This window comes from Mustela nivalis (assembly GCF_964662115.1).
Source record: "Mustela nivalis genome assembly, chromosome: 10".
Classification (NCBI taxonomy): Eukaryota; Metazoa; Chordata; class Mammalia; order Carnivora; family Mustelidae; genus Mustela; species Mustela nivalis.
Window position 1 is genome coordinate 24,167,780 of NC_139029.1, and position 21,510 is coordinate 24,189,289.

The window sequence follows — 21,510 nt, forward strand, 5'->3', positions numbered from 1 at the left end:
TGTCTGAATTCACTGCACTCTGCACAAAAGGAAAAACGAGTTACCAATTCTATATACTGAAGAGTCAGTCAGAGCAGGTAAGCTCTCTTATCTGCTTGCACTGGTCTTTAGACTGTGTTAGTCTGCACCTCCTTTTCCAAGAGGGAAAGAGTCACCCAGGGGGCCATTCCCAGGTGGGGAGGGGTTTGTTTTCATGAAGAAGCTGGCTCTGTCCCCTCATCTCCGTGCCAGTTCCCAGCTCTTCTCAGATTCTGCTATCACCCCACTCCTGGCACCTACAGGTGTGCCTCTTTTTTAGTTATCTTGACGCTCATGTGAAAAAAAAAAACTGAATAAAGAAATTAGCAAATTGAGTATTAGAGTCCTTGAATATCATCAATCCCACTGGTTTGGCTAGAGTGAAAATGATGGAAAATGCCAAGACTGGCAAGAATGTGGAGTCCCTGGAGCTCTCAGAGCCTGCTGGCAGGATGGTAAAGTTGCTTGGCCCCTTTGGAAAGCTGTTCACCTACTAGATCTGAACATATGCTGGCCCTATGAGGCAGCGACTCCATTCTTAGGTATACATCCAGCAAAGCCATGGATACTGGTCAAGGGTACAAACACGAAAACAATAGAATGTGAGCTGAGAACAGATCTGGGACGCTAACTTGTTCAGAGCTGAGCCATGCGCTGGCATCCTCGGATACTCCACCTGGACTAAGAATGGGACAGCAGTTCCACTCTTTAGCTGAGACACGTGGCAGAGAGAGGGGGCTGTGACATCTCTAGGACAAAGTGGGTAGGGCTGGCAGGGAGATGGGATGGGGATCTGGGGGAGGGATCTGGTAGGGGAGCCGGATATATACTGGTCTCCTTCCTCCATGGTACCCTCACAATAGGGTCACCTGCTGAGGCACTTCCTAACTGCCTTGTCTATCCCTGTCTTCCTTCAGTCATCCCATTTTGTCTGAGTGTGCTCAATGTACCAGGTGCTTGCATGGTGCTCGGGACACAGGACTATGTCCGCCGTTACACCTTCAAGATGGCAATGGGGCTGAAGGCAGCGACGGGTATGACAACAGCAAAGCAAAGTACAAAGCCTGTGCGGGCACATGGGATCACAGCACAAAGTTCCTCGGGGAGGAGGAAATGAGACTTTCGTGGAGGCCAAGTTGGTGTCAAGTTTTGGGAAGTGCAGAGACCCCGGATGGTTGGACAAGGACGGAAAAGGAAGTCTCCATGAAGGGAGCAGCAGAGGCAAGATCACAAGGGCAAGGAATCGTCTTGAAGCTGTGAGCAGCTCAGGCTGGCTGGAGCTCAGGGGTTAGGATGGGGTCGGGGGGACTGGGTGGAGAGGGAGGCAGCAGCCAGATTGCTTGGACTGAAAAACCAAAGTTCTGAGTTTATAGGAAGAGGAAGCCACGGCAGGACTTTAAAATAAGAGATCCATTTGTTTGTGTGTTTGTTTTCAAATAGAGGTATGACTTACACACCATGAAATGATCAGCTCATAAATGCATCACCTATGGGTTTTGACACATGCCTAGCAAAACCCAGGCCATTCCCACCATCCCCAAATTCTCCCCTTCCCAGTCAGTCTTCCCCAGAAGCCACTACTGAACAGATTTTTATCACCATGGATTCATTTAGCGAACTGAATCCCAAAATTTCATGTAAGTGGGATCCTACATAATGGGCTCTTTTGGGGCCATCTTCTTCTGCTCAGTGTGATATCTTTGAGAGTCAGCCGTGTTGCCTCTATCAGTTGTTCACCCCATTTTGTGGCTGAGTAGCATGTTACTGCATGTTCCCATGGAAGCCGAGGTGGTTGTTTTAGCATTTTCACATGACAAGATCACCGCTACAGCTAACTCAAGAAGAGGCTGGCATGGGGGGGAAGATGGGGGCTGAGGAACCAGTCAGGAGACTATGGGAGTAGTTTGGAGGGTAAGTAGTGAGAGTTTCAACAGCACAGTAGCTCGGATGCTGGAGGAGAGAGGCAGATGTGAGGTTCCAGGCCTTGCTCACTAATGGAAGCAGCAGCTGCAGGAAGGTGGCACTCCCCGGGGGTCAGGAGAGAGCTCTTCTGGGGCGGGGGCAAGTCATAGGCTCAGTTTTGTACGTGCTGCATCAGAGGCACCGTCAGTCACCAGACCCCCAACAGCTGGACAGGAGAGCCCGCAGCTCAGAAGGCAGTCTGGGCTGTGGTAGCACGGAGTCCCCTGTTTCTAAGACTGAGGTGAAGCCATCGGAGCAGAGGAGCGGGCCCAGGAAGGGAGTGTGGATGCGAAGAGAAAAGGCTCCCGATAGAGCCTGGCCAAGGAAGGCAGGGCATAACAATGCAGCTGTGAAGTCACAGAAGAAGTTGGAGAACTGGAGGAGAATAACTTCATGGAAACCAAGGAGAAAAATCAGGGTAAGGATGGAGGGAGTGATCGAGAGGTACAGTGGGATAAAACATGGGAAGTGCCATTTTGTGTAGCAACCAGGAGTTTGCTGGGGTATCTGGCGGAAGCCCGCAGGCAGAACCCAGGTATCTGTGGTCTGAGTGTGAACAGGAGGCGAGGAAGTAGACACAAGCAGAGATGATTCTTTTGAAGAGTTTGCCTCTAAAGGGATAAAGGAGGCAGTGTGGGAGGCAGGCCAGGAGCTGGATGGGGGAGGACCTGAGACAAACCCGAGCCTGTTTGCACACTAGGGAGTGTGAGGAAGGGAGCCAGGTGAGAGCAAAGGGGGAAACACAGAGGAGTGGGGCGTGGAAAGGATCCAGCAAGGGCCTGCTTTCTGAATCTCAACATCTTCAGAGGAAAGAAGAAAGAAAGAAAGACAGGAAGGAAGGAGAAAGAAAGAAAGAAAGAGAGAAAGAAAGGAAAAGAAAAGAAAAGAAAAGAAAGAAAGAAAGAAAGAAAGAAAGAAAGAAAGAAAGAAAGAAAGAAAGAAAGAAAGAGGAAGGAAGGAAGGAAGGAAGGAAGAAAGAATAATAGTTACTTCAGTAATTATAAGGATTAAATAATAATGTATGAAATCGATGAGCACAGCACAGGGCACACAGGAAACATCCAATAAATGCTAGTTTCCCTCCTTTGGATTCCCTCGTCTGCTCCCAGCAGACCTGTGTGCACTCACCTGGAGACCCTGGTCTAAACCCCCCAGCTGCTCTGAGCCCCTCGTCTCCCACCTGGGGGAAAGGTACATACATGTTAAATACCAGGGCGATGACGTAATCTGGAGAGACAGTCACTTTCCAGTCACACTCCTTGCCTGGTGGGTAAGGTTCTGGGTAATTTGGTGACAGAATGACTCCTGATGGTCCTGTCAGGTCTCCACCGCAGGGAGCTGGGGAGAGAGGAAGACAAGGGTCAGGTCTGGGTGCTGGGGAGGCAAAGTGGAGGAGGGACTGAGTCTGGCAGATCTGAGTGAAAACCGAGGAGAGGACGGGATGTAATGGGTGCAGGGTTTTACTTCCAAGTGACGGGAATGTTTTGGAACAGAGGTGGTGGTTGTGTAACATCGAGAATGTACCAAATGCCACTGAATCATTCATTTTAAAAAGTGAGTTTTATGTTATGTGAATTTCACCTCAAGAAATTATTAAAATCAAAACTGAACGACCTAGTTCTGCCACTTCCTGGCCATGAGGCCTTAGGGAATTACCCTAACCTCTGTGGACCTCAGCAACCTTTCCCTATTGCAGGAAGAGGTACTATTTCCCTCATGGATGGAACTAAAGATGTTGGAGAGGTCTGTTAAAGCACCTGGAATACAGTAAATAATTCTTATTTGGAGGCAGTTGATACTCCTCTTTTAGACATTTGAAATACATGGTCTCCTGCCACTGCCTCCTGTCCAGTTTCCAGGTGAGCTTTGTGGGTGTTGATCCGAGATGTAGTGCGCTCGCCGTCAGGGGGGTGGAGAATACAGTCATGCTCACCTGCCAAGCATGGCTGGCCCCCTCCCTGTCAATGCTTTTGGCCTCTGCCTGGAGCTCCAGATACTTTCCAAGTTTCCTGAAGACCTTGTCTAAGAGAGTGGGGGCACCTCACTTGGGTGGAGATACGACAGAGCTCCATACTTCCATGGTGGTTCCCCATCCCACCCCCCTGAGATGATGGGCCTTTTAACAGGCAGGGAGGGGGCAAGTGGCTGGTGAGGCAGCAAGCAGCTTACGTGGAGCCCACTGGGGCATTTCCCAGATCTGCAGTCAGGGTCTCCCCTAGATGGCTGTCTGAGTCACTGCCCTGAAGCAGTGGGGTCTGATAAGATGGGGGCTGGTAAGTGTATGGGGTCATCCAGGAAATATGGTAGAGACTATTAGTATGGTTTGGTCTGAGAAACCCCAGAGGGTGCCACTGGAGGTTGACGTCAAGTACATCAGCTGGGAGCCCACAGGAATAGGAAAGCCATTTAAGGAGAAGCCAGAAAGTCTGAGACTGGACACAGGAGGTGGGAGCCAAGGGTGTGTCCAAGACCCAGCTCAAGGGCAGCCACAGTCTTGTCGCTGAGCTGAGCTTTACAGATGCATGCTGTAGCTTTCGCTCAGGGCAAGCCTTCGAAGGCTCAGTCAATGCCCACAGGGACTTTTTTTAAAAAACAGTAGGCTTCAGGCTGGGCCATAAAAGCCCTAAGGTGGCTGAACAAAGAGCCTGAGTGATCCCAAGAGTAGTGGTTCCCCTCCACCCCTGTGGAGAATATATCCCAAATCCCAACTGGAACAAACACTCAAGGGGGCACTTACTCTACGTCTGACGTGACGCATAGCATTCTAGAAACCTCATCTCACTTCCCTCTCGCAACAACTCAGTGAGCTATGGATTCTTCTTTCTGGTTTAGAACCGAGAAGCCTGGGGCTCAGCGAGTTGAAAGACCTGCCCAGAGTCACTGAGACTCAACCTTCTGCCTCGAAAGGGCAACCCTTTCGCACTCTTCCTTTCTGCTCAGAATCTCCGGTGGCAGGGCAGGGGAGCAGCCCCTGCTGGGAGAGCTTCTCTGAGCAAGGATGGTTCCCTGCACCAGGCTTGCTTCTCTGCACCTCTGGCTTGCTTCTCCCCTGTGCCCTCTTGGAGAAGAAGGTTACATGAATGCGACATGCCGGAGGCCTGTACGATCCAGATAAAACCCTGGACTTAGCACAGTAGGACCCACTGTCCCGTGCTCTGAGGGCCCAACCCTAGCAGCTGTCTGATGCAGCCTGGGTGGTCCCAGCTCCCTGGGGACCTTCCTAAAGGGGCACAGTGATGCCTCCATGAGGGAAAAGGCCACTGGGTGTGAGCTTTCTCTGTGGCTTGGGGGCCTCTTCCCCTCAGTTAGTCAGGGATGGGGGTGACCTGGCTGTTTCTGAAATTGCCCCCATGATTCTTCCGCCCACTCCCAAAGTGTTTGTGGTTTGTTTGGGTTCTAGGCCTCTGCCCTGGCGCAGTTCCCTTCCAGATGGCTCCCTGGCATTGGGCATTCAGACATCTGCTTCCCACTCAGGACCCCAGCCTGGGCATCATTGCCCTCTGCCATTTGTGCGTCAAGGCCTGGCCGCACTCCTAGCTGCTTGGCCAGCAGGAGTGTTCCCGCTGCTCACGGCTGGTGGAGAGGTACGCAGAGGAAGGAAGTCCCTTCCCTTTCTAGGCCTCAGAACTAACCAGCAGGTCAGTCGAGCTGCAGGAGACCAAATGAGGTCTTGGCAACATCCCAGCATCACCTGGTCCTTTCAGCAGGTATTCACAGGGGTGGGAAGCCAGGTGGGAACTAGAAGCCAGGTGTTGCTTCCATTCCAGGATGTTTGTCCCACACCCACGGTCACACCCTGTCCCTCCCTACTGTGAGTCAGAAACAGAGGCTGGAGCCTATAAACCATGGAAGACCAGGAGGGGGTGGTAGTAGATAGCTGGTCACCCCAGATGCCCAAAAAGTGGGCAGGCAGTCCTGCGGGGTGAGAGGTGTGAGAAACACCGTCAAACTCAAAGTTACACAGTCCTGGGTTCCAATTCTGACTGTGCCACTTACTAGCTATGAGTTTGGGCAAGATATCCCATCTCTCTGAACCTCCACTTTCCCATATATAAAGTAAATAAAAATAACACAAAGAGTAAGGACAATAATAACTTCTAAGGCACACTGGGTTCGCTGTGAGTCAGACGTGGTCTTATGGCTCTACAGCATGAGCTTCTTTCCTCCTCAGAACAGGGCGATGATCTAGGTCCTCCTAATGCCCCTATTTTACAGGGGAGGAAAATGAGGCCCAGGGAGAGTCAGCAATTTTCCCAAGGTCACACAGCTTATTGGGGTGAAGGCACCAGAGTCGGTCGATAGTTGAAATCCAGAACCTGAGCTCCAAACTTACCATCTGACGATTCCATTTGCAAGAATGCAGCTAAAACTTCTAGCCCAGTGCCTATCATGGGGATGGTGCTCAATAAATACTTGTTTTCTCCCTTTGCTTCCTCCCTATAATGAAGGGATATCAAGGCCAGCCAGACCAGTCATGGCAGACTGCCAAGGGAGCTGGAAATTAGGGGCTTGTCACTGGGATTTCCAGACTGTTTGAGAGAAGAGACAAAGACATTCATTTTGTTGCCCGAGGAACGTTTCCCCAAGCTGAGTACAGAAGAATGGGTAATGAAAGCTGAATTAACCTCTTTGCCCTGCTCGCTGCACATTTATTGCTCTCAACAGCTTAACACCGTGCAGCCCCCCCCTCCCTTCTCCACCTGGGACAGTCTTGTCTCAGGACCTGCTTTTCTGTAAAAGAAGCTAAGGAATCACAGTCCCAGAGAATGCTAAATTTGGACGGGGCCTCAGAGTTCATCTAACTCCCTCTTGGGACTCACCAGAATTCCAATGCCCTGTTGGGATTCATGCTCAGGGAAGGGAGGTAAGTCCAAAAACCCAAGAGACGAAAACAAAGAAGGGAATAATGGGAGGGAGGGAAGGAGAGAGGAAGGAAGAAGTGAGAAAAGGAAGGAGGGAAATCAGTATTTCTTGAGATTTGGGTTAGTTGTGTCCTTACTCCATGATGCCATGAAAGTGTATTTAGTCTCACTTTATAGAATAGGAAACTAAGGCTCAGAGAGATGGAGCAGTTCTTCCAAGGCCACTGAACTAGTTAATGGCAGAGCCAGGATCTGAACCCAGATCTGTCTACTTCAGTACCCCACAATCTTTTGCACATACTATTCCATGTAGCTGAGATCTGACCTGTTTTTGGAAGCCAGGAGTCAACCTCCTGTCTGCTATGTATTCATTCACCATGCTCCTACTGTATAACCCGGGTGACTCCTAATCACCTTTGAGAGACAGGATTTAGTGTCTCACCTTCAGCACCAGGCCTCAGAGCTTGGCCTGCAAAGGCCAGTCCTCGGATGCCTGGACAGAGCCTCCCACTGAAACTGAGTGGAAAGACATGTAGGGCATCGCCTGGGGCATCGGCTGCTGGGCTGTGTCTTGGGAAGTCCCTGGAACCCATCCCCAGCACAAGAGCTAGTGTGGGAAGTAGGAAATTGAAAGGCTCTCCTTTCAGACTGATGTGGGTGTGAATCTTGGCTCTGCCATGTCCCAGCTCTGTGATTTGGGCAAGATATCCAAGTTTATCTAAGTTTCAGTTCCTGAACTCTAAAGTGAGGGAATGGTGCTCATTTCAGAGAGCTGTAGGGAAAGTTAAGTGAGGTTGGTTAAGAAGATGTCCAGTGTGGGGCTAGCACACAGCAAGGGGACCTGGGGACTACTGCTTCTCTTCTAACACCCATCGTTGATCCGGGACATAAATGCATTCAGGACTTTGCCTGAGAAAAAGGGCCATGCAGCAATGAATACCTGGAATGTTTCTATTTCTTTCTTCCTTCAACTTCCTGCCTCCTCCCAGGCTCAAGGAGCTGGGGAGCAGTATTATTACCCTCTAACCCTTACAAGCTCTCTGACCATGGGCAAGTCGCAGAGCTTCCATTTCTGCATGGGCCAAAGGGGGAGATTTTTAAGAGTAAGAACAGATCAAGAGATCTAACACCCAGGTAACCAATAATTTCCTTGAGAAAAGAAAGGCAAGGTTCTTCCCTTTGCACCCGAGCCTGTGGATGCCTTTCTAGTGCTTTGGGTATTAGAAAGGGCATTTTGGAACCTGCTGACCTTCCTCCCGAGCTGATCCATCGTCCTCCTTCCCACCTAAATAGCCTGAGTCAGGGAGAAAAGAGGTAGACATGCCTGGCTTAGAAATTTTGGGGACCACTTTGGAGAGTGAAGTCTTTGTCATGTATAGACAGTAACTGTGAGTGTGTGAATGTGAGGGGGCATTTGTGTGCACATATTCACACAAAGCAGCATAAACTTTGGGTTTTCCGATGCTACTGGCCGGCCTCTAGATGCAGCTGCCACTTGGGCCATGGGGTCTGGCACACACAAGCGGTGGGACCAGAGGGCAGGATTCAGCCTGTGGCTGCTTTGTACCGATGCACGTGGGCGGACTGGGCTGCCAGAAGAATCTGTTCTCGATCTTCACACAGCTGATCTCTGCGCTCCCCTGCAGCGCATAGCCAGGGTCACACTGGAACACTGTGGAGTCTCCAGCTTCCCAACTGTCGCCACTCCGGCTCCCGTTCTGTGGGACCCCAGGGTCGTTGCAGGACGTGGCTGTAGACACTGGGAGAACAGAAGAACAAGTGGGGTTGCCTAGAAGTCTGCCAGCCAATGAGGGTCTCAGCCCATCACCCTCGTTGTCATCACCGTGCCCACTGCCAGGGCCACAGCCACAATCTCTGTCACCTCCCACTGATGTCACTGGCAATAGGGCCACCGTTTCATTTCTGTTCTCACCCTCATCCCTGTCACCACTGGGGACCACCGTCAGAACCATTACCAGAACCTTCACCACCGCTGGCATCCACCTGTCACGAGGTACCATGAGTTAGGTGTGATTGCATAGCTATGATTGTAAAAGAAGTGAGCTAGGATCAATACCCGCCTTGTTGCAGAGATGAGCAGACAAGCAGGGTCTGCCAGTGGGTTGGGAGCTGGTCTCCCTGTAGGCCGAGCAGCGGGTGTTAACAAGCATAGGGAGAACTGCAGTCAGGTGAAGGCAAATGCCCAACACCACATCGGCCTGGAACCGGAGGAAAGTCAGAAGACTTTCACCTCCTCAGATAGGCCTCTATCTGAGGTGTGTAGCAAGGGGAAAATAGAGTTCAAAGTAAACATTCATAGCTGAGATGTAGTCAACATTAAAAAACCTCAGGAATGTGGTCTGATACCTAACTTAGTGTCGAACAGACCACGTGCTTTAAAAGTGAATGTCAAATGATGGAGGGAAGGAGTAAATGAATAAAAGAATGAATGAGTAGATGCATCATGAGAAAAGGAAATGATAGAAGAGAACGTCCAGACAAAGAATCGGGACAGCTGCAACCAAGGTCATTCTCCAGATTCTGGGCGGCAGGCTCCAGGGATGGGAGCCCCTGGAGGCCACAGGATCTGTAATATTCATTGGCTTGGAGGGCCAGATTCCCCCACCCCCAAATTTTGGAGAAAAATAGCATGCACAAAACTAAATGAGTTTATTGTGGAGTAGAATGTAAAAGTCATATGTGTTCTTCAGCAAAAACATGAAGCCTCAAAGAGACTGTAGCCTCCTACAGCTTTCAGATCAACAGATGGATAGACATTCACTCTCTTCTGCTCTGAGGAGGACGTCAGTGGAAAAACTCGAGAAGCCCGAGCCCAGGGCAACTGTACACACTAATATCACCAACTGTAAGATCTAGGATTGTGCTATAACAAGTCTGGAGTTATAGCATCTGATACCTCATACCCAGTAACGATACATACGAGAAACTAGGGCTCATAGTCAGATCTGTTTCTATGCCTGCTCATGTAAATAAGTTTTATTAGAATATAGCCGTGCTCATCTGTTTATATATGCTATACTATACCCAGCTACATCTGTAAAATCTTCCAATGCAGCAAGCTCAGGTCCCTCGCTGCTTTTCCCACTCCCCAGGGCCTTTGCACCTGCTGGTCTTTCTACCTGAAGTAATGGTGCCGCAGACCTTCCTAAGTCAGCTCCATATTGTCATTCAGTTTTCAGCTCTTGAATCACCTCCTCAGATAGGCCTCTCTAACCACCTTCTTCTGGGCTCATCCCTTGACCCCTCCTGCTACTAATTTGGTTACATTCTCCTCTTTTGTTCTTTTCATTGCACAGACTGTAATACTCTTGCTAATTCATTTGTCTCTTTATTGTAATATCACTTGTGCATCTCTGTGGGAACAGAGACCTCGGCTGTTTTGCTTCCAACTGTATCCCTAGATACATCCCTAGAACATTACCCAGCACACAGCCGTGCTCAGTAAATATTTGTTGAATGAATAAATAAATGAACAAATCATCACCATCTGACACTTACTGAATTTATTTATAACGTCAAAGAAGAATCAATCTTCTTCCTTCCCAATTAAAAACAGACTTAGCTTTCATCTCTAGCTTTACAGTGCACTGTACACATGTAAATGATTCCCTGAAAGAAAAATAGCTCCCTGTTCTGACCATACTCAGAAAGATTATTTATGTAGGAGGTGACAGAGTGCAATGATGAAGAGCCTGGGTCTGGGAATCAGACATGGGGGTTCTGATCCAGTCTCTGCTGCTTATTAACTAGATGACCTTGTATGAGAAACCTCCCTGGACCTCAGAGCCACGTCTGCAGCATGGATTAAATAATGGCCACCATACTCTAAGGCTTCTGTGAAAATTGCTAGCAGAGTGCTTAGGGTGGTGCCGGCTCAGCGGGTGGCAGTCCCTCTCCTTCAGTGTCCCCCAACCCTCTTTGTTCCCACTTTCCCTCTTTAATGCTCCTGAATTTGAGCTGCTTGGCAAAGCCCCGGGAAAAGGCTAGATCAGCGTGGTTCAGACAGGATGTTAGATGTTACACAGTCATGTTTACTCAATAAAGCCAAGCCTGCACTAATCGTCTCTGGCATTTCTGTACAATCCCCCATCAAACACACACTATAAAGTTAACCTGGGGCGAGCCACGCGGCCTTCCCTAGAGGAGTCCTGGTATTTGCTAACTGAGGACAGCAAAAGGGAAGGTGACCTTTCCTGAACCTCGGTTACACCCGGACCCTGGGCCAGGTCGTCTCGGCCTTTCTGGAGTCCAGGCTAGGTAGCTTTGCCCATGCCCCTCTCCACGGACCTAAGCGATGGTCAGGGCAGCTTGCGTCCGGGCATCCACGCATTAGAGAAAACCATGCGCTCATGTGCACACGTGTCCATGTGCCTGCTTTCCCAGTAAGCAGTGAGTAAGCTGCTGCTGAACGCATGGGCTGTGGAGGAGTCTGAGCGGCAGGACGTGGCAAGGGTCGGCTACCTCCAGCACAAGGCAGGGTGTCTGGGATTGACAACGCACTGAAGAAATCAAAGTAGAGTGCTCGCTGTGCCACAGGCCACAGCAATTTATTCTGAATGGGGAGGAAGTGGCATCTGACACGCACCCCGAAGGATGAATAGTCCTTCTATGGGCTGGACAACGCGTGAGGAAGCAGCCGGAGCTGCTGGGCGAAGGTGCGGCTCGTGACAGTGCCCAGGGATGCTGTCCCATGTGGCCAAGCTGACAGTGCACAGGAGGCCAGATAGCGCAAACCCACAGGGGAATTTGCCAGAGCAATTAAGAGGGTTTTTCTTTTTCTTTTCTTTTTTTTTTTTTTTAAAGCCATAACCATTAGCTTGGGCACAGTCAGAGAAAATACATGTCTGATTTAATTATTCATAACACTCCTTTCCCCAGAGAGTGGACTGAGCTGTCTCTTTAGCATTCCACTCTCCTCACTGCTTACAGATCCTTTATGGCTTATCCCAGCAGTCTCTGAAGTTTGTTCCATAAAATGCTAGTCTCTTGAGATGGTCTGGGAAAAAGTCCTCCATGGTCAAATATATTTGGGAACTGTGACCTACTAGATAGACACCTTCTGAATTCACCCGCTAAATTAGCATACCAAAAGTTCTCAGAGGTCCCAAGTTACCGATAGCCTCTTTAGGTTTGCCTTGACCTAAGACCGTGCAGCGTTCTTTCTCCAGCAACATCAGCCAAGAGTCCGTGGAACTCCAGGGAACAGATGTAGGGAAATGCTTATCTAAAAATGACTCCCTTGTTGCCCTGTGGACCTAATCTTAGATGAGCTCACCGTTACCCTGTGGTCCCCAGAGACTCTCCATGGGCAAACGGGTACCAGGATTCCATGGAAGAAGACTCCCAGTGAACCCTGCAAGGAGTTCTTCCTCACCAGGCTAGAAGCTTCCGTGAATATTAATTGGGCAAGTTAATGGGTATAAAGGAATATAATCCTGGAGGCTTTCATCTGCCCTACAGACTACTGAATGCTCATCTCCACAGAGAAAACAGATGTGCACAAGAGCTAGAAGCAGGGTCTGTAGCCCCATTCCAGTCTACCTGGTACCAGAAATACACTCAAACACCCTTAGCTAATAAACCAGCAAGGGGAGACTGTGGAGGCAAAGCCGTGGCATGGGTGCCACATGGGCTCGCTTTGCAATCACCATGGAAACCCCCCCACACACTCTGGAGTAAGGACATGGTAATGAAGACAGCTGCTGTATAATAAACATAAGCATAAACCAAGGCAGAGTCACTTGTGCAGGGAGATGAGTGATGGAAGAGGCACTTCAGAGGAGATGAGACGATGCATCACAGGGGGAGGCAGGACCAACACATGAATTATCTAATACCAGGACTCGGATATGTGAACATTGCCCATTTTTGGTAGCTCTATGTCATGCTCCTCCATAATTGGCTACTAGAGTGCATAATTAATTGAATTTAGATCATTTGTATTTGGCTCCCGGTCCTTCCTGGGACCCGCACTAGACTAAGAACCAGAGTGTGCGGCATATCAGAGCGGCTGTTCCATAAAAGAGCCCCATACCACCGTCCGCAGGGGCCTGCGTGCCTTCTTCTGTGCTCCCCGTGTTTCAAATTGCACATTCTGGAACCTCTCATCCTGCCTCTGCACTTGTGCACATGCTCTTCACACCTAGGGTGCCTCTTTCTTTCTTTTTCTCTAACAGGGATCCACAGACTCCACCCCCACCCAAGTCCTACTATGTGGCTCTTCCCACCCCACAGAATCATCAGCTGCTCCCTGCTTGAAACACAGTCTTTCCCTCTGCTACTGCTGCTTCTCCTGCAGGTCTGAGCATGGGCTCCGTGTTTTCTGGAATATCTTTTCTTCCTGGTGCTCCAAGGTGAGCACGGTAGTTTATATCCACCCCTGCCCCCCAGGTACTCATCAATCTTCATGTTAGTGTCTCTGAAGCTGCTTGTCTTTCCCTGCAGAGTAAGCCCAGCACAGATATTTGAACACAAGTGCTAACCAGGTGCCGGGCACACAGCCCCTGCTCAGTGGCTCTCTCTACAAGAGCGGAGGGCTGGAGGAAGGGAGGGCAAGGAGGGGTGGGGGCTGCTGTCATGCCCCAGGACAGATGGACAGAGGCGGGCAGGAAGTGAGCACAGACCTGAGAAGTGAATGGCAAATCCCTGCTTGCTGGTGAAGAAGTCGGTGCTGAACTGCAGAACGACCGAGTTGAAGGTGCTGTGCAGGTCCTTGGGCAGGGCCGCACCGCTGAGCTCCTTCAGCAGGACCCCACTCTCCACAGGCCCATCCCAGATGCGCAGCACATCGTGAACCTCCTCTGTGTCAAACACCAGGAAGTGGAGCCTGAACAGAGAGAAGAGGAAGGTGGTCATCCTGGGCTCAGCGCTTTCCTCCCAGGGGCTTCAGGTCAGAGGAGGTCGGAAACCCAAGAGACTTGCCAGAAGGAAGAGAGCAGCGTCCAGCGGCACCTTCTCTCATGGCTTCCAGCCGGCCTGCCCCTCCTACTGGGGGTTCCTAACAGCCAGGACAGGGGTGGGAGGGGGGTGTAGGTTTTGTGCACTTTGTTGATCATCCTGAGTTTTATGTTGTCACTGTTGAACCCCACCCATCTCTTCACTGTCCACCACGGTCCCCAGACTTCCTCCTGAGTCCACTATCATTCTAGATTGTGAGGGAGACGCTGAGAAGGCATACACCCAGGCAAAAATCCCAGAAAGCCATTTTGTGGCTATTGACAAACTGATTCCAAATTTCATATGGAGGGGAGAAAACCCCAGAACAGCTACATGATACAGAAGGAGGACAAGACTGGAGATTGATTGTACCCGATGCCAAGATGTAATGACAAAGCTGCAGTAACCAAGGTGGTGGGTATTGGTGAAAGAACAAAGAGATCCATGGAACAGAATAGAGAACGCAGAGACAGACCCAAGAAATACAGTCAATTGATCTTTGACGAGGTAGCAAAGATGGTCTTTCCAACAAATGGCACTGAAGCCGCTGGACACACACATGCAAAAAATGAATCTAGCTGTAGACTGAGGCCCTTCATAAAAGTTAACTCCAACTGGGTCACAGACTTAAATGTAAACATAAAACTATAAACTCCTAGAAGACGTGGGAGAAACCCTACACGACCTTGGGTGTGGGAAGACATCTAGATACGCCAAAGGCATGATCCATGAAAAAACCCTACTGATCAGCTGGGCTTTATTGAGATTAAAAATTTCAGTTCTGCAAAAGACCATGTCAAGAAAATGAGACAAGCCATGGACTGGGAGGAAATATTTTCAAAAGACATAATTTGATAATGGACTGTTACCCCAAATATACAAAGAATTCTTAAAACTCAACAATAAGAAAACAAGTAAGTCTGCTTAAAAAGTGGGCCAAAGACCTTGCCAGACGCCTCATCAAAGATAGACAAATGGGGAATAATCACATGAAAAGACGCTCCACATCCTGTCATTGGGGAAATGCAAATGAAAGCAGCAATGAGATACCGCTACATGCCTATGAGAATGGCCAAAATCCAGAGCATTGACACTACCAAGTGCTGATGGGGAGGGAAACAGGAAGTCTCACACACTACTGGTGGGAATACAATATGGTAAGGCCACTTTGGAAGACAGTTTGGCCATTTGTGGCCAAAGTAAATCTATAAAATGTACACCATCAGAGCAAACCCTGATGGAAATTATGGACTTTGAGCAATAGCGATGTGTCAGTGTAGGCTCACCACTTGTAACAAATGTCCCACCCTGGTGGGGGGTGTGGTTCTTGGGGAAGCTGTGCATGTGGCGGGGCAGGGGGCAAATGGGAAGGTTTTGCATCTTTGTCTCAATTTTACTCTGAACCTAAATTTGCTCTAAGAAACTCGGCCTTAGAAAAAGGGGCGTGGGGATAAAGGTAAGGGGTGTGTTGTGGGGTTTGAGAGGCTGATCCAGTTGTGGAGGGGGGTGGTGAGCCTACATCTTGGTTTCCAGGAACAGAACTTGGGACACTGGCTACACATAGGCTTGGCTTAGATAATCCTTGGGGATCTGAGGAGGCGAGGCAGGGTTTCCACATGAGCGGGCGGGCTGCCTGCAGGCCACAGACAGAGCTCTCAGGGCAAAGTAGTTGAGTAGGAACACTGAATTCTCCCAGAGCAAAGAGGTTCTGGCTGCCAAAGCTATTTGACTACCAGCCTTTCTCTCCTAATCAAATTTTTATTTTGGAACAACTTTAGACTTACAGAAAAGTTGCGAAGTTAATATGGAGAATTCCCATAGACCCCTCACCATTTCTCCCACTGTTAATGTCTTATGTTTCCCAGGTGTATTTGTCACAACTGATGAACCAACTTGGATGCATTACTATGAACTCAGCCCCATGCCTCATTTGAATCTCACCAGTTTTTCCACTGATACCCTTTTTCTGTTCCAGAAGCCAATCCATTTATCACTATCTCCTTTTAAAAATATCTTTTTAGGGGCACCTGAGCGGCTCAATCGGTTGAGCATCTAACTCTTGGTTTTAACTGAGGTCATGCTCTCGGGTCCTGGGGTTGAGCCCCACAGTGGCTGGCTTGGTGTGCTCAGCAGGAGTGTGCTTCCCCTCTTCCTCGCCTTCTGACCCTCCCCTCTCAAATAAATAAAATAAAATCCCTAAAAAGTATATTTTTAAATTATAAAAATAAGACACGCTCAAGGCAGAAAAAGACAAACAATATATAGATGTACTGAATTTTTTAAAAAGTCTCTTACACAAACCAATCTGTTCTCCAAAGCTTTTCACTTGATATTAGTCTTGCTGCATATCGTTCCAGACTTTCTTTCAGTGTGCACACAGTGTGCACTCCCCAAATGGGACCATATTTTACGTTACTTTTTTTGCTTAAGACTGTTAGGGACATAATACATATATTTCATTTTTTTCCCTACAAAAAACGGACACTGTTGTATTTCATTATCTCACATAAGACTGCAAGGAATATTCCCATCTTTACATAGCTTTGCCCATTTCTGTTAACATCTCAGTCGACTGTTGGAGGAATTCTGGGGGGATGAGTATACACTTAAAAATATTTTATAAATGCTGTTAAATTATTCTCTTAAGTGATTGCATCAATTTACATTCTCACTAAACAGTATCAGTGTGACTCCTCTCTCTAAACTTCACCTCATCAACATCAGGTATTTAAAATACTTGCCCATCTGCTAAACCAAAATGGAATCTCACTGGTGTTCTGGATAATTTAAGTTACGTGCATATTAAACGTGCATCTTTGTTATATTTTGTTATAAGCATATCTTTGCATATATTTATTGCCCACTTACATATCTTCATAACCTTTAGCCATCTTAACAGAGTTATTTGTCTTTTAAAATTCTATTTACAGGGGGCGCCTGGGTGGCTCAGTGGGTTAAGCCGCTGCCTTCGGCTCAGGTCATGATCTCAGGGTCCTGGGATCGAGTCCCGCATCGGGCTCTCTGCTCAGCAGGGAGCCTGCTTCCCTCTCTCTCTCTGCCTGCCTCTCCATCTACTTGTGATTTCTCTCTGTCAAATAAATAAATAAAATCTTTAAAAAAAAAAAAAAAAAAAAAAAAAAAAAAAATAAAATTCTATTTACAATTAACTATAATTTTTATTCATTATTTTTATATATTTTTATTTCTCTCTTAAATATTGCTAATATTTTCTCCTAGCAGCTGGTGTCTTTTTGTCCTTTAAATTTTGTATATGGTGCCTATTTTGGTGTAGGACTTATTTATTTTTTAAGACTTATTTATTTAAAAGATTTATTTATTATATATAGAGAGAGTAAGTGGGAGGAGGGGCAGCGGGAGAAGAAGGAAAATCCTCAAGGAAGGAAAAAATCCTTTTCCTTGGTGAGTGCAGAGGCTGGATCCCAGGCCCTGAGATCATGACCTGAGCCAAAATCAAGAGTTAGATGCTTAACCAACTGCGCCACCCAGGTGTGTCTGGACTTAAGTCATTTTATGTAACAAATATGCTATTCTTTTCCCTTAAGGATACTGATGACAGGGCGCCTGGGTGGCTCAGTTGGTTAAGCATCTGTCTTCAGCTCAGGTCATTTATCCCAGGGTCCTGAGATCGAGCCCCACATTGGGCTCCCTGCAGTGGGGAGCTGGCTTCTCCCTCCAATTGCTGCTCTTCCTGCTTGTGCTCTCTTTTTCAAATACATAAAATGTATTTTTTTTAAAAAAAGAGATAACTTAAAAAAAAAAGATACCGAGTGACGTGTTATGCTTGGGCAAACCCTCTTCTTCCCACAAGATTAAAAAGCCAAACTTGAGTATTTTCCCAGATCTTGTTAGTTCTATTTTTGAGGTTTATAGGTTCATTATGTTTCCAGATGGACACTCAACTCTCCTACCACTGGTCTAAAATAGCCTTGTCCATGTTTTGACTATCAAAATGCTCTGTTTACTTCCTCCTGAGCATTTATTGCAGTCTATACTTACTCATTTGTTTACTACCTGTCTCCCCAACTAGAAGATAATTTTCATGAATGGGGGACCAGGGGCTATTCACTCTGGTGGCCTCAGAGCCTATGATGTGCCTGACACTTTGGATGGTGCCCACGAATGTCTGGGGAATGAAGACAGTTGTCACTGTATAATCCAGGCTCCCCTCATGAATATGAAACATCATTTTGGTCATGACTCTGATTCTAGACACCCTCCTTAGCTCCAGGACTCCCTCCTTGGTCTCTCCAGATGCTACTTATTGTCCCACAAGCACACCTACAGAACTTACTTCTGTTTTCATATTTCATATTCTTCCAGGGCAAATCCCCCTTCATTTTTCTCCCCCAAATTTCTTAGCTATTTTCACAAATTTATCCTTTGAGATGAACTTTATAGTTATCAAGTTCCAAAAAAACCTCACTGATACTTTGATTGGAATTGCACACATGTATTGATTCATTTGGGCAAACTGATAGCTTTACGTTATTTTTCCCCAGCCAGGAACACTGTAGGTATCTTAATCTATTTAGGGCTTTGTTTGTGTGTCTTGGTAACATTTCATGGTTTTCTTCTTTGTTATGTTTTTCTTTTTGCATACTTCTTATTATTTTTTTATTCTATTATGAATGAGATCTAATTTTTATTTGTGTATTTGTTGTTGGGTATGTGTGCATGTTTTTTCTTTTCAGTTACCAGGTAGTTTTACTAGGATTCAAGTGAATCTCCTGGATTTCCCAAACAAACCCTTTTATAGATAGAGGTGCAGGTCCACCACACCAGAAGCTGTGTGGGTGCTAGTTCCCCTGGCAGGCATCCCCTCCCGGGGGGTTCCGGCAGAGTAAAGACAGATGGGCTTCCCTTCCATGCATTCAGCAGGAAACAGACTGCAGTCTGGGGCCCCACACTTGATTGGAAAGAGGAAGTGGGAGCTTCCCAGGAAGCAGAGCCAACAGGCATACTCACTCTGTGCCAAACTGCACCCTTCCTTTTCTTTCTCTGAGATACTCAGTGGATGCAAAATTGGCCTTAACCACAGGAGCAGACCAGGAAGTAAGCTGTGTGGTGTGGCCGGATGTATTCTCAAAAAAGAGAGGCTCTCGGGGGCTGGACTGGTCAGGGAGGGAGGGAGGAGATGAGACTTGAAGTTTGTAGGTATGAAAGGGAATAGGTTTTCTTTGCATTAATAACATGAGACAAAGGGCACCTTGATGGCTCAGTTGGTTAAGCATCTGCCTTTGGCTTGGGTCTGTGATCCCAGGGTCCTGGGATCGAACCCTGCATTGGGCTCCCTGATGAGCTTCTCGTTCTCTCCACCCCTGCTCATGCTCTCTGTCACTATCTCTCTTTCTCTCTCTATGTCAGATGAATAAAAAAAAATCTTAAAGAAAAATAACATGAGACAAGACCCAGAAATGGAGCAAGGTGAAGGGGCCAGGAAGAAATGTGATTCCCACACTGGAGTCCAAGTGGCGTCAGGAGGTCACAGATAGTAGAGCTGGGCTGAGAGTGGGAAGATGATGAGGCCCCAGAATTAGCTAGAGGAATCTGGGTTTTGTCCCCTTTTAGTTAAGAGACCCACTGAGGTCCCAGAGGTTAAATAACTGAAGGAGTGAGTGAATGAATCCATGAATGAATGAATGAAATTCCAGGAAAACATCTGATAGGAAGAGAGAATATGGAGATGGAGCAGGGATGAAACATATTTATATGACAACCACCAAGTACAAAGCACTTCCGTGTGGTCTCACTTAGCCCCCGTGAGTATCTTTATTTTGTAAGTGGCATCCTTTCCGTCTTTAAAAATGAGAATACAGAGGTTCAGAAAGGTTGAATAACTTGCCCAAGGTCAAGGGCTGGTTTGAGAGTGAGCCAGAATTACATTATATAATTATAGTCTGGGTCCAACCTTGGTGCTCCCACTCTTTCCCCTGAGAATGCCGCCTGTGCCTCCAGAAGGAAGAGGCTGTGGCGGGGAGGCAGGTGTGTGCGGGGAGGCCGTATCAGTAATCAATAGCTTACATGAGAATCATAACAAGGTGAAAGGGCTGAACTTTGAGACCATGAATTAAAAATTCCAGCTCCTTGCATTCGGCTCCGCTGATCTGATAATCAGACAAAAGTCAAAGGCTTGGCGTTGAACAGGTCTAGAGAATGGCAGGGGGAGAGGCAGAGGAGGGAGCCCGAGGTCCTCTGCAGGCAGAAACAATGCAGCTCAGCAGCCAGAAGGAATGAGGCTGAAGGGCCAGACCTCTTACTGCATTCATTTGTTTCAACACCTCCCTGCGCTGGGTGCAGGGAGATAATGGTGACAAGGACAGGGCGTCCTTTTCCAGTTTTTTCTGGACATGGGCAATATTCTCTTACACACAAATCCCTGTAAAGATGATCAGCTGTGGTGGCACTTGCGTGGAAGGAAGCAAGATGCTGAGACAGAGGACCCGCTTTCCAGAGAGCGCCCTGGCGGGGAGGCCCTCTGGAAGGAGGGGACAGAGAGGCAATGGGAGAGGCTCCCAGGTACCAGCCCAGAATGGAGCAAGAGGTGGGAGGGCGCTTCCTGTGGTAGCGAGCAGCAGGTGCAAAGGCCTGCAAACAGAAAGGCTGTTGCAGGACTGAGATGGGCAGGCGGAGGCCAGGTCAGGTGGGGGACCCAAGGGGCGGGAGCAGGGTTGGGGGAGGGGGAGTTTGGGTTTCATCGAGGGGTCTTCTTGCTGAGGTCTGGCAGGATCCAATTTCCATTTTACGGTCACTCCTGCTGCCCAGATGGGAGTAGTGGCAGGGGCTGGAGTAGGTGCACGGCAGGTAGCTGGGTGGGGGGACTGGCTGCAGGGAGGGGTGTGGTGACCCCTTGCATTAGAAATCCTTGAAGAGAGCCAGGGAAGACTTCCTTTGTCAAATGGACCACCCTGATTAAGACTCTTATTGAAGACTTGTTTTCATCTTTGAGAAATCAAAGTCTGTAAAATGCTAATCAGAGGTTCTGATCGATAGGGCTCATTCCAGGCCTGGCAGACAGCAGGCTTGCCTGAGCAGCTCTTCTGCAGGTAAGCATAAGTCTTCTTTGGCTTTTGAAAAACTGGGAGCAGTTTTGAGGACCCTGCTCCCCCCTGACCCCAGGTGGGGAGGCACTGAAGGGAGAGGAAGAGGTAAAAGGTACTGCTTCACAGAGAAGCCTTCCTCCCAAGGGTGTCTGCTTCTTTGGGCCACAGACATGACACAGGCCAGGGAAGAGGGCTGAAGCGTGTTGGGCGTCACACTCTGTCTCTGCCCTGGAGGCTGCTACTGCTGAGTGAAAAACAGACAGTAATATGTGTGGGATCCCTGTGAAAATGCTTCGATTTGCAGGTTACTTTTGCCACTTGCTCATGGGGGGACTGAAGTCCCTGGGGTTTAACACAGACCCCTGCGGGGTAGGGAGTGGGGAGTGGATATCAAACAGCTAGTAAGGCTCAGGGCCAGCATTCAGTGCATGTCTCTCTAGTACCAAAGGCATTCCTTTCACATTGTCTTCTACCTGAGCGAAGCAAGGAAAACTCCAAGGAGGAGGTGTCTTTGCAGTAGTTTTGAAGACCGAAAAGAAAAGCAGGAGGGGCCTGCATGGAGCACTGGGTGTGGTGAAAAAATGATGAATACTGTTTTTCTGAAAATAAATTAATTAATTAAAAAAAGAAAAGAAAAGCAGGAGGAGATG

At 48.2% G+C, this 21,510-nt stretch overlaps 1 protein-coding gene across 4 annotated transcripts in view; it reads right to left on the minus strand.

Moving 5' to 3' along the window:
* CSMD2 (CUB and Sushi multiple domains 2) overlaps positions 1 to 21,510 on the minus strand; it is a 607,752-nt gene that overhangs the window by 137,304 nt on the left and 448,938 nt on the right. For all 4 annotated transcript variants that reach the window (XM_082686557.1, XM_082686556.1, XM_082686555.1 and 1 more), the window contains 3 exons: positions 13,487 to 13,689; positions 8,410 to 8,601; positions 3,180 to 3,318 (listed from right to left, as the gene is read on the minus strand). In XM_082686557.1, coding sequence (XP_082542683.1) covers positions 3,180 to 3,318; positions 8,410 to 8,601; positions 13,487 to 13,689 — 534 coding nt within the window. The remainder of the gene's footprint in view (positions 1 to 3,179; positions 3,319 to 8,409; positions 8,602 to 13,486; positions 13,690 to 21,510) is intronic.